General features: G+C 39.5%; 1 protein-coding gene and 1 pseudogene across 4 annotated transcripts in view; one reads left to right on the top strand and one right to left on the bottom strand.

The window, feature by feature from the left end:
- Ugt8 (UDP glycosyltransferase 8) overlaps positions 1-13175 on the top strand; it is a 71589-nt gene that overhangs the window by 20608 nt on the left and 37806 nt on the right. For 3 of the 4 annotated variants that reach the window (XM_042279832.2, XM_006970411.4, XM_076574925.1), the window contains exon 2: positions 4994-5817. In XM_042279832.2, coding sequence (XP_042135766.1) covers positions 4996-5817 — 822 coding nt within the window. In that variant the 5' untranslated portion in view covers positions 4994-4995. Of the gene's footprint in view, positions 1-2531; positions 2624-4993; positions 5818-13175 lie in introns of those variants that run through there. The other variant, XM_015993313.3, reaches the window with a different exon arrangement.
- On the bottom strand, positions 1144-2500 carry LOC102927255 (zinc finger and BTB domain-containing protein 7B pseudogene; annotated as a pseudogene).

Genomic DNA, 13175 nt, shown 5'->3' with positions numbered 1-13175 from the left:
CACCTTCTCATGCCTTAGCATCTAGCATATCACAGAATTTCTTTAGTGCATTTAGTGCTGTTGTGATTGAGTGTAATGGTAGTTCTCTTAGTTGTTTATAACAGTGCTGTGATTATTGGGGTTACCTAAGGAAGAAAAATGGAACCTGCAAACTCAAGGAAAAACTCTTAATTGTCAGTAGCAGTGTGACTACTGGCTAGGGAACCTGCTCTCCACTGCCTCACTGCCTTAGGAGTTCTCGTCAGAAATATTTATTCAGGTGAGGCTGGGGTTTTTGACTGTGCCATGGAAAATAATTTCAGGACAAGTCAGTCTGAAGCAGAATTGGAATTTATCAGAAAGAAATTTTAACATGATTTAAGCACAAGGTTTAGTAGGTACCAGAGAAAGGATAAGACAAGCTGAAGTGTGGGTGTGGGCTTCTGGAGAGAGCTGTTCAAGTGCCTTTAAAATAACTATGTATCATTTGAGTGGCTTCTGAAGTTGACAGTACTGCTTTACAGCCCCATTCAAACCTGCTCTGGTGTAATTGTTTGTTTGTTGTTTCACCTAGTGTTAAACAAGTCACTATTCTTTGCAATATAAAATACCAAGTGCTGTCATGTGTCACACATTGGAATTGGTGGGTCATAGTTAATCTAAAATCCTCAGACAGTGGTCTAGAACCATCAGTTCTAGTGTATGAACAAACCAATACCTACTCTAGTGTTTTGAGGAACAGAAAATGTGTAAATGCTTATAGAGAAGAGGTTTAGTGTCACATCATGTTTTGTCAATAAAACTTCTACCTAGAAAGTCATTTTTAAATGAATTTTAAATTATTATTTCTTAGTGTCTCTTACACCCAAGGCGGGGGTGGGAGGGTGTGGGGTAGTGGTGATGGGGTAGTGGTGATGATGGTGGTGGTGGTGGTGGGGTGGTGCAGGAGTAGATGAAGGGAATGGAGAGGGGGGAAATACTTTCCCAGACTAAAGCAGGGAGTGGGAAAGCAACAAGTAGAGAGAGTGGAGGCCACATTGTCCTTCCTCACTGTCTGGGACTGAGCCCCAGGTTTCCCTAGCCCTGGGCTCCCCATTCACTTGAAATGTTAAGATGAGGCCCAGGGCACCTGACCTTCCTACTAATATATTACATCATCACTTTTTAAGTGGATATGGTGGTCGAGGGTGGTGGGTAGTTCAGTGGCATATCATCCTGCTTTTGGTACACCCCTCCAGGCAGTTCTGGCCTTGAGATGGTGTGCAGGTGGTCTTCCTTGGTGAAAGCTTTGTGGCACAGGTGGCACTCATAGGGCAGGTCCACAGTGTGTAGGCACATGTGGTTCTTGAGGTCTTCTTAGCTCTGCAGGAAGCCAGCTGGGCAATGTAGGCATGAGTATAGGGACACTCTCCTGTGGATCTTCAGCTTGTCGATCTTCAGCTTGTCATTCCTGGTGAAGCGGATACCTCAGACCTCACAGGCAAAGGCCTTCTCGCCAGTGTGGGTTCTCATGTGACATGGTAGTTTACCTGCCCTATGGATTATCTTGTGACAGACTGGGCACTCTTTGGGCATTTGTGAATGGCATTTATGCACCAGCTTGTCTTGGCCATCAGGTCAGGATCAATGGTAAATTCATTTGAGCCCTCTCGGGGCTCATTGCGCTGTGCTAGCTCATAGGCTGGAGGATATACCAGCTCCTCCTCTTCTTCTTCCCTCTCAAAGACCTCATAGTTCTGGTACCAGTCAGGAGGTGAGGCATCACCTGTGGGAGGACCAGCTGTCCCTAAACCCACTGCTCCCACTTGGTAAGTCAAGGGATGGGTGGGTACTATGGATGCATCAGGGACCAGATGCTTTGCTCAGACCCCCTTGGTTTGAAGAAAAGCTTTTCAGGGCTTGCAGCTGTGGCAGGCAACAGGTCAAGCTGGTGGTGGTGGTGGTTGGAGGGGCTCCTGTGGAGGGCTGTCCTCACATTGGGCACATCTGAGGTTGAGGCTATGTTGGTGGCAGTGGCAAAAGCCTCCAGGTACTGTCAGGCTTGTTCACAGTCACCCTCATCTGAGCTAGTGGCTTCTAGCCCACTACTTTGTAGAATTTCCATACAGGCAACAAGGACACGGGATTTCTAGTGGCCAGGTAGCTTGAAATACAGCCAGTGTGTTGGCACTGCTGGTGGTCAGTGTGGCTGTGTAGGTAAATTCCAGCAGGGCACCCAGGGCTTCAGGCCCTACAAAGTCTGGCTCACACTCACACACAGGCTCCTGCTCATCCAGCAGCTGTCCTGCCACCCCTGTTACCAGTTACAGTTACAGTCCCCTCACCCCCATCATGTAGATCTTGTGGAAGTAGTGGCTATAGGCAGCCAGCACAACCATATGGGTGCTGTATTCAAGATCCTGTGTCCTGATGGTGAGGTCTCATAGATGGCCCAGCTGGATCTGCTCATTGAGGCAGCTCAGGAGCTCACTGTGTGGTCTGGGAATGAAATTCCAATCAGGACATCCTCAGGACTCCCCATCAGGGCTCTCCATCTTTTCCTTTCAGCTTTCTGGAGCTGCAGAGTGACAGTTTGGGAAGAAGCCCAAACTTCCCGTCAGTACAGGGCTTGTGGCTTTGCTCTGGTTGTGGTCAGAAGGCTGAGGTCAGTGGCTCACCTCTCACTTTTGGGGGAGGGCTCCTCCTCCACCACCATTTGCCTCCTCCTGCTGCCCTGACCCCCCTGTGACATGGAGAGCCTTACATTCACCTGGCTCTCCCCCTCCAGGGCCTGCCTCACCTGTCCTTCCATCTCCCCTGTCCTCCTGCTTGTTTTCCTCTCATTGTCCCCTCCTCCCCCCCACACCTGCCACCCTCAAACTCTTCCTCCCCTTAACAAGACCCTCTGTCACTTCCTCGTTTTTCACCCCCAGCCACCCCTTCCCTCCTCCCAATAAGGACATAAGCTTACACCTCTTCCAACAGCCAGTTTCCAGCAGGGAGCATGTGGGTCCCTCCATCCCTTTCACCCCCTTCCTCTGAGCTCTTACTGTGCTCCCTGAGCCTTTCCCAGCCTTTTCCTTTCCCTTCTTTCCTTCTGTGTCCCTTCATCTGCTGCGATCCCTCTCCCTCTTTCTTTGTACCACTGTCTCCTCCAGTCCACCTTCACCTATACAGTTGTGAATAACAGTCTTCCTAAAACACAGATGAGTATTAGGATAAGATATTGTATAAAATACCAGAAGATAATGTGCTCAGCTGACTATGAACCAGGAGAATTTCAGCATTTGTTGCTAGCTGTGGTCCTTCCTCTTATTTACACAGTGATGCTTACAGTGCTGGTGTTTAGGTGCTGCCATGATTTTTTCATAATTGATTTTGTATTTAAGTAGAGAGACATGGTAGCTTAAGTAATTTTGTTTTCTCATAGTCACTGTTTTTTATTGGAGGCATGGTAGACATTATTTCTAGAAGTTGTTTTGCCTTGAGAATGTTGATATTTCTAAATAGTAATTTTTTTTTTTTTTTGGTTTTTCGAGACAGGGTTTCTCTGTGTAGCTTTGCGCTTTTCCTGGAGCTCACTTGGTAGCCCAGGCTGGCCTCGAACTCACAGAGATCCACCTGGCTCTGCCTCCCGAGTGCTGGGATTAAAGGCGTGCGCCACCACCGCCCGGCCTAAATAGTAATTTTTAAATCAATGTATAGAGTCAGTAGTTTTAATTTTTTTCTTTAAGGACAGTACTCATTAGCTACCTGTAGCTGAACTATTAATACAATTTGGATTTCAGTTCTCACTCTTCCTAGCCTCATAAAACTGCTCAGTAGTTACTGGTGAGTAGAATGCCCAATAGAAAAACAGGCCCACACATTTTTCATCTCACAGAATATTTTCCTGGACAGTGCTATTCTAGGACATAAGAAGTTCATTGAAGCAAATTGTTTTATGTTATTTCTTTTAAAATTTTAGTAATGATTGAAATAATATACTAAGATAAGGAAGAGTAAGAAACACAGAGGAAGTGTTTGTTTCCATGCTACTGTTATTATTCAATTTATGATCAATTCATGGCTTTGAGTGTGGTTGAAGTACAAACTGATTGTTAGTCCAGCAGAGTAGAAGAGTGGCTGTCTGCCATGGATCCATTATTAAGTAGCTCTTGGGTGTGCACAGGGCGACAGTAAACAACAGTATTGATGGCATATCTGCTTTTGCACAAGTCTCATCCCTAGAATTTATAACGTGTGTCTTGAGGTGTCCATCCGGCTGGCTTGAGGTCGGCACTCTAGCTGAAGGTGGAATGGAGGAAGTGTGGTCTGGGACACACTCATTCACCAACCCTTCTTCAATATACTGTTACTCTTCCTGGACTTTTCTTTTGAAAGTCATTCACTTGGGTGATGCCCTGAATTAACACAGTATATAACAAATAAAATGTTACATAAATACTGACTGCCAGGATATTTAGCATATGTAGTGATTAAAAAAACATACTGAAGATGATTTCACCTGAGGGAAATACATTTTCTACCGAATTATTAAACCACTATTTACTTATAAGTGTGCCCTCTTATTGGAAACCTTTAGTCTCAATGGGATTGTTAACCACTAAATTAAAATGATTTAAGTAGCAATTGTGTACTGATATACCTGAAAATTAAAAATTGTCACTCTTCCTGGAATTAACATTGATGTGTATTAAGAATCAGAATTTTTTAATACTGTTTCATAGATAGTGTTCAAAGAAGTACTATCATTTGTCTTTAGGCCTTGCAGAAGTTATTATCTGGGTTAAAAAGTTTTTATTTACTGATGAAACAATGTATTTCAGATTGGTCTTGATATGCATTGTTTGTCGATCTCTTCCAATTCTGTGCTTAATAATTTTTATTTAAGTGAAGGATGCTTTGGAACAATATTAAGATAATTTTTAAAAGAATTGGATCATCATCTGTTTTGGGAAATAAAATCATTGTGGTTGTTTTGAATGGCTATCTGTTTATACTGTTTTAAGTCATTTTCTGGTTGTCTTCACAGCTATGAAGTCTTACACTACATATTTCATGCTCCTATGGAGTGCTGTTGGAATAGCAAGGGCTGCCAAAATCATCATCGTGCCGCCAATTATGTTTGAAAGCCATTTGTACATTTTCAAGACGCTAGCATCAGCCTTGCACGAGAGAGGACACCACACGGTGTTCCTCCTCTCAGAAGGCAGAGACATTGCCCCATCTAATCACTACAGCCTCCAGCGATACCCAGGGATCTTCAACAGTACCACCTCAGATGCTTTCCTGCAGTCTAAAATGCGGAATATTTTCTCTGGGAGACTGACAGCAGTTGAACTGGTTGACATACTGGACCACTATACTAAGAATTGTGACATGATGGTTGGCAACCGAGCCCTAATCCAGGGTTTGAAAAAAGAAAAGTTTGACCTGCTACTTGTGGACCCCAATGATATGTGTGGATTTGTGATCGCTCATCTTTTAGGAGTTAAATATGCTGTATTTTCTACTGGCCTTTGGTATCCTGCTGAAGTAGGAGCCCCTGCTCCTTTAGCTTATGTCCCAGAGTTTAACTCACTCCTCACAGACCGCATGAACTTCCTGGAAAGGATGAAAAATACTGGCGTTTACCTCATTTCCAGACTGGGGGTTAGCTTTCTGGTTCTTCCCAAATATGAGAGGATAATGCAGAAGTATAACCTGATGCCTGCGAAGTCCATGTATGATTTGGTTCATGGGTCCAGCCTATGGATGTTGTGTACTGATGTAGCACTGGAGTTTCCAAGACCCACGCTGCCTAACGTTGTGTACGTTGGAGGAATCCTAACAAAGCCGGCCAGCCCACTGCCAGAAGTAAGGTTTGCTGAACTTCTTGGTAATTTTTTTAAAAAAAAATATAAGTGTCAGTTTTTATTTCTGAAAGAAAAAGTATTGGTTAGTATTACTTTAAGAGCCCATAGCTGATCAGCCCTCTTTATTTGTGGACCCTTCACCTCCCTGGAAATCATCTGCTTTGGGTGAGCAGATCTATAGTATCAAGAGGCTCTCTGTCCTGTGTAGGCAACAGATTGAATGGAAAATAGATTTTTAAGTAATAACTACAGTCTATGAGAATATACTTAGCTGTTTAGTTTTAATAAGCATAATTTATTTTGTTTTTAATTAAACATTCTGTTCTCCACAAATAGTATGCAGAGCATGGTGTTTGGTAAACGCAGTAAAAATGGAGAGAATAAAGGTACTTCTTTGGGAATTTATAGTGACTAGAACATTTCCAATCTATAGTAAAAGTGAGTACTGATTTCAAAGTAGGAAATCCACTAATTAAAATTAATAACAAATGTAACATTTTAAGAAAAGCATACCCTAGTGCAGTTTCATTTAAAAAACAGAATTAATGATACATTAGAAATATCTGGCTTCTCAAAACTGCACTCTTTTCTTTTTTGCTAGTTTAACCATCAGTCCATTGTTCTTCAGAAATCTTTTTTCTATCATATTTTGTTTTAATTAGCTACCTAAACTAGCAAGGATGATATAATATATCATTATATATATATATACACACACACACACACACACACACACACACACACACATATATATTAAAAAAGTTTTCTAACTTTATGATAACTCAGTACTTTATATCACTTAAACAGTAGTAAAGCTTATATAATTTTATTTTCTCTCATCTGTGAAAATAGCTACCTGTACAAATGGTTCATTTCCACTGTGGGCACTAAATACAAAAAGTCTGCCAGGCCCTCAATGAAGAGAAGACCCAGACTGTCTCCTGTAGGCATTAACATAAAAATGATCACCGGGTAGTATTTTCTTACAGTGAAATCAGGTAACTGGAATGTAGATGTGAGTCTTTTCTGGTAGACCCATTGAAGTGATACTTAAGAAATACCTTGCTATAGTCCATGTGACATGGAAGCACAGGAGTAGTTGGCTTTGTGTCCAGTGCTGGCTTAGCAGCTTGAATTGATGCAGTCACTGGAGTGTCAAGGGCACAGCTGCACTGGCTACTGTAGAAGATGAGAATTAACCTTAACCTATCTCAGCTGTTCATGAAGAGTCACCTTGTGATGTATCGCTCGCCTTCCTAAAGATAGTTAAAGTCAGATTTTAGAAGCAGCTCCTCAAGGATTTAGTAAACAAAGCTGTCTTTACCTCGAGAGGGTCATTTATAATGTCACAGAGATAGCTTTGCTCTTTCTACGGCTTCATCATTTCCCAGTGAGACCAGTGCTCTCTGCCAGCAATATTGGTTTTGGTCTCAGTACTTTTCTCTCTTTATCTACTCAGTCTCTTGATTAGAGAAAGCTCTTCTGATCCCCCCTTTCAGTTTCAGTGGATATTTCTTGAGTTGCATCAACTTGAACAGTGAATTATAGGTATACAAGACTGTTCTATATTTTGTGTGCTTTCTGTCTTTATTAAGATACATAGTATATGTGCATTTTTCTATAGTTTGAATTTAATTTTACTGCCTTGGTTCCCTCTGTTCAACCATATATTAACTAGTTTTAATATTGTGTTTCTTTTTAAACTTAAAATTATTTATTTTACATGTATGGGTGTTTTGGCCTCATATATGTCAGTGTACCACATGCATTAATTACAGATCGTTGTGGTGCTGGGAATCGAATTTGAGTCCTCTGGAGTAGTCAGTGTTCTTCTTTTTTAAGATTTATTTATTTATTATTGCATATACGGTGTCCTACTTGCATGTGCTCCTGCATGGTAGAGTATGGCACCAAATCTCATTACAGGTGGCTGGTTATGAGCCGCCATGTGGTTGCTGGGAATTGAACTCAGGGCCTCTGGAAGAGAGCCATCTTCTCTCAAGCCCTGCAGTCAGTGCTCTTAACCACTAAGCATCTCTAGGTCATCTTGGGTTTTGTTTTGTTTTATGTTTTTTTTTTTTTATAAACCATTTTAGTGGGTTTTATTGAGCCTCACCTAATGTATTAATTGAAAAGTTTTTAGACTTAACTTGGTTAACACTGGCTTGACTAACTTTTTATGAGCTTATCAATTCTTCTCTCATTGAATTTTCTGTAGTGACTCTGGTGAAAGTGTGCTTCTAATTAGCAGCAGCTGCTCGTGTCTGTTGGTTGGGTTACACATACTGTTGAATGTACCTGGTGTGTGTTATACTGTAACATGATTAGTAGCACGGAAGGTTTGGATCTTAAATGCAAGATTAGTCTCATTTTAGTGTACCATCCTTAGTATGGATATTTTGACAAATGTCTATCTTACTCCTTTTGGTTCCCCTTACTCTGTTGAAATTTTATATGCTTAGAGCATATATCTTCCTACTGAGATTTCTCTCATTTATATCTGAGATAACTACACAATAGTGTTTTAAATGTTAATGAATTTCTCAGGTGTTCATACAATTCCAGAACGTGTTTATGACAATAAAACAAGAGGGTCCAGCAAGTAGCTGGTGAGAAATGTTATTCCATAACAACCACCCAGCTGTTAATTGCCTTGGTATTTCATATTGGGAACATATTTCATTTTCTACATGTCTGGAAATGATAGTGAGATTTGAATTTTGCAGCATGGGATGAAGAGATGGAAAAATTTCTAAAAGATGTTTTTAGAAACTTTCATGATGTTTGAGTGTGTAAAAACTATTGTATCTGGACCAGCTCCATTCAGTAATTTTCTGCCTTCAAAATAGAGAATAGACATACATGATGGCCCATCACTTGACAGATAGATAAAAAGAGTTTGAGTGGCTCATTCAAGCCCAGACTCTGGGAGGCACTTGTACCATAAATTTCTGGGCTATTGATTAGTTTGTCAAAATGACTATACCCTTTTAATTCATATTATTCATTACACATGCAGTTGTGTTCAAGACTACAGAGATAGCTGTTTCTTCAGTCTTATTTGATATCAATGATTGTGAGTGCTTAGTACAAGAATCATCAGAAACTATTTGGATTCTTACATTTTAGGGATTCTGGGTTGATCTGGTTGAAATAAAAACAGACACATTATTAATAATACAATGTTGCATTGATGTAGTGTGAGAAATTGTTTACCCTGATAATCTAATAATTCAAGATGCAAGTGAAATGTGGCCTGAGAAACCACCTGGGTTCCTAGGATGGATTCTATTGGTTTATAAGGTGTCTTCACACAGTTATGTTGGTATTTGGAGAACAGAAAGTTGAAGACCATAGTGTTTGAAGAGACTGCCATTTATTTCCATTTGAGCTCAGATGTTCACCACAAAAGGCGAGTCAGGCAGGAAATGGTAGATTTATGTTTTTGTAGTTTTGTGAGTTTATCATAACATTTTGGCATTCTTTTGTAGTAATAAACCAGAAGAAGATTTTGATATTCAAATCTATAAAAAAGTAATTTAGGAACTGTGGGAGTCATCAGTAACTCACCATTCATTCTGCAGCATTTGCAACATTAAATAACCTGTCTGTTGCGTCTGTAAGCATCATGAGCTAAAGGGATTTATTGACATAATACGAGATGCAATTCTATGAACAGATTCCAATTCTGCGACCACATTCCACTGTCTGAAGTTGATATCAAAGGGTTTAGCATAATTTTAAGTCCTCTGCTCCAGCATCAGTACTTAAACCATTATTGTACACTTGAGAATTGTTCAATTAGATATTGATAAAACATTGGCAATGTTAAGGGAAATATTTTTAACTGATATTTCTACCAGTCATAGTTTTTATAATAAATTGCTGTTGGATTCCTATACTTGCTGTATTTTTCACATATCCTCATTCCAAGCCAAACAGTTCTATTTTTAAATTATACTTGCTACTGTCGATGAGCTTGACACATTTATTTCTTAGTGCTCATTTTTTAAATGAAAAAATGGCATACCTTATTTTTTCATTTTATATATTAAATAACATTATAATAAAATGTTGTAATACATTTTGAAACCAAGAAATGGGAAAATTTTCAGGTTACAAAACCCCCAAATTCCTAAATTACTTTTTCTAAATTGGTCAATGTGACAACTGTACTCAGTGACCAGTCATGTTTAATTTCTACTGCACTAATAGTCAATGCAATTAAAAGAAGCTCTAAGTTAACAACTTTCCCAAAGGAATTGCACATATTTGATTCTTTTGAAATGCAAAATGGTTCTCACTACTTCAATACCCAGAGAGTTAAATTCACATATCCACCAAAAAAAAAAAGGAAGGAAGAACTGAAGGAAGGATATAATGGAGTAGAAACTTAGAGAAAGGCTGTATTTAGAGTTTTAGCTTTTTCATTGTTCAGGTATCCTTTCTAACTTTGAGATTAGACCATATCCTTTACCTTCAGAACACATTTTAACAGAGAATAGTGAGTATAGCTTGTGAAAAATCGGGACTACCAAAGCCAAAGCACCCACTCTCTGGCTGTGTTGGTGGAATACTTAATACTAAATTCCAAGATGCTGCCTGACAGTGTTGTAGCAAACAGAGAAGAGGAAAGCATGGGTTTTCAGTAGACGTTGGCCCTTTGTTCGAATGCCTTTGTCACTGTGTCTTCAGCTTTATTAGTGCAAAGACAACAATGCACTTTGGGTAGATGATAACTGTCCATGGCCATACTTAATGGTGGAACTTGATGTTCTTACTTGCTATACTAACTTATCTAACTTTGCTGAAGCATTAATTACTTCCTGCTTTCCACGTGGCAAATAGCAGAATTCATCTTGGGAGAGCTGTGGGAGTGCAGGGCAATGTGTATGTGTCCTGGCTTCATTTTTATTTGGTCTGTCTAGTTTTCTCACTGAAATAGAAGGAAGAAAACAAGTAAATGAGATCCATTGTCCTTTGGTTTTTTGAGACAGGGTTTCTCTGTGTAGCTTTACGCCTTTCCTGGAACTCACTCTGTAGCCCAGGTTGGCGATGAACTCACAAAGATCTGCCTGCCTCTGCCTCCTGAGTGCTGGGATTAAAGGCGTGTGCCACCGCCACCTAGTCTTTAGGCCATCAGGAGTGCCTTCCCAATGTGCAGCAACTGACACATCTCTAGGATAGACCCAAGGATTGAGAGAGTAATGGCATGGTGCTTCAGGGTGCTGTCATCTTTAGCTTCCGTGATATGATCTGTGGTTTTCAGGCTCCTCTCTACTGGCTCTACACATGTTCATTTTCCTGTTTCTATGCTTCCCAGTCCTGAGGGAGTAGAGGTAAATTTCATGCAGATTAATAATGCCTTCATTGTAGCCAGGAATCCTACTCAGATTCTCCATTATATTCAAACTCTGATTACTCTAGTCCAGAAAACTTAGAAACAGTTTTCTTTATCTTCTCATTAACTCTTGGTGTTGGTCAGTCAGAATCCTGTGGCATTCTTGTCCGTACAGTAGTGTAGACAACTTACTAAGTCTTGGATGGTTAGAACACTGTTCAGGTTCCCTAGTGATGCAAAGCTATTGGTCAGGCTGACAAGCTACTCCTTGAGAACTAGTGCTTTAGCTTCAGACAAGCTATGTGGTCTGTGCGTTATTTAATGATTTTATGTTGAAACATTATTTCTGGTAGATACAGATTTTCTTTGCTCTAGGATGCACCAAAATATGTATATATGTATCTAGATGTCAAGAACTAAAAACTATTTATTTCTTGCTTTTTTAAAATATATTGTTTAAACTTGTGACGTTAAATTCCATTTTCTGAAACTAAAATGATGATATTGAATTGTCAACTCTTATGTGAAGACAGAGCTAAGCCATGTTGAACCAATGTCTTTCAACACCTCTCCCTGTCTTCATTACAGCTATTTACTTTTGGCTCTGTGTCATAGTTGTTGGTTGTTTTGTTGGATTCGTTGTGATGTAGTGTTTTTTTAGAAAAGATGTCACTCTATTGCTGGCATAGAACCTACTATGTAGCCCTGGGTAGCCTCAAAGCTGTGATCCTCCTGCCTCAGCCTCTTGAATGCTGGGAAGATAGGCTTGCCAAAATATATTTTGTGAAGCAGCATAGGTAGCTATTTCTCAGAAACATTTTTATTATATTTAAGAAGTCAGTTAATTACTTGGTTAATAGAGTATATATTATGGAAAGTGCCATGAGAAGTAAAAGTGTTATAATGAAAGACAAGCATGTCTTCCTCTTCCCAAAACACTTTTCTAGTTTGAGGAGGACTTCCTCTTAAAGGGGCCCTTGACTTAACTGCAGTGTCTCATATGATTTGTTTTTGACATGGGGACTTGAGAAGAATTATTATGTTCAGGTACAAGAGGAGAACCTAATGTCATTCATAGATACTATTTTTCATTTATTTCCTTCTTTTTTTTAACTCCTTGGAGTGTATCTAAAATATAGTAAAGTAAACTTACTGAAGTACATTGACCTGAATTTATAATTCAGTAAATATAGCAAGTGCTAAAACATACCTTTAGAATGGAGGAGCTTTGTGTATAATTAGAGAAAGTCCATTTTATAATAAAGATTTCATCTACATCTCTCTTTAGGAAAATGCTAGGTTCTATATTTTTAATTATCCAGAAAGAATAATGAATGATGAAAATCAGCTTGCTATTCCAGACTGAATGATTTTATCTCATGTTCATGTGTGGGCATGTGGGCATACATGCACACACTGTGGTGTATGTGTAAGGGGAAGAGGACAACTTGCAAGAGTTGCTTCTTTCTTTGCACTGTGTATATCCCAGTGATTAAGGTCAGATCACCAGGGTGGACAGCAGATGCCATTACCTGCTGAGATGTCTCACCCAAGCCTAGTTTATTTACAATAAAATTGTAAATGAGTCAGTAGTGAGGCTTGAACCATTTTTGTCTGTCTTTGCTTATGATATGTACAAGACAGTTTCTTTATGACTTTTATAAGTGGTGTATATAAGAACTCCCCTGTCTTAGCCCATAGTTACCCTCTCCCCAGCTGATCATCTTCCTCTTTTCTAATTTCTCTTTCTACTTGTCTATCTTTTAAAAGCTTCATCCACTTTAGATAAGATGAGAAAGAGAACATTTTGAGCACCTTACCCACATTCTTATTTTTGGTGGAGTTTTATTGGCAAAGCCAACTTCAATAGTTAGTTCATTAAAGAGCTGGAAGTGATCAAGGGAATGGAAAACCACTGGTTTATAATTTGTGTATTAGTGAAACTTTAATTACATATATGAAACATATATAAACAATAATTAGAAACAGCATTTGTTTATTGAAAACTAAGAATCATT

This window comes from Peromyscus maniculatus, chromosome 6, assembly GCF_049852395.1.
Source record: "Peromyscus maniculatus bairdii isolate BWxNUB_F1_BW_parent chromosome 6, HU_Pman_BW_mat_3.1, whole genome shotgun sequence".
NCBI lineage: Eukaryota > Metazoa > Chordata > Mammalia > Rodentia > Cricetidae > Peromyscus > Peromyscus maniculatus.
The sequence above is the reverse complement of the archived record's forward strand: the minus strand, read 5'-3'. Positions and strand labels throughout refer to the sequence as shown.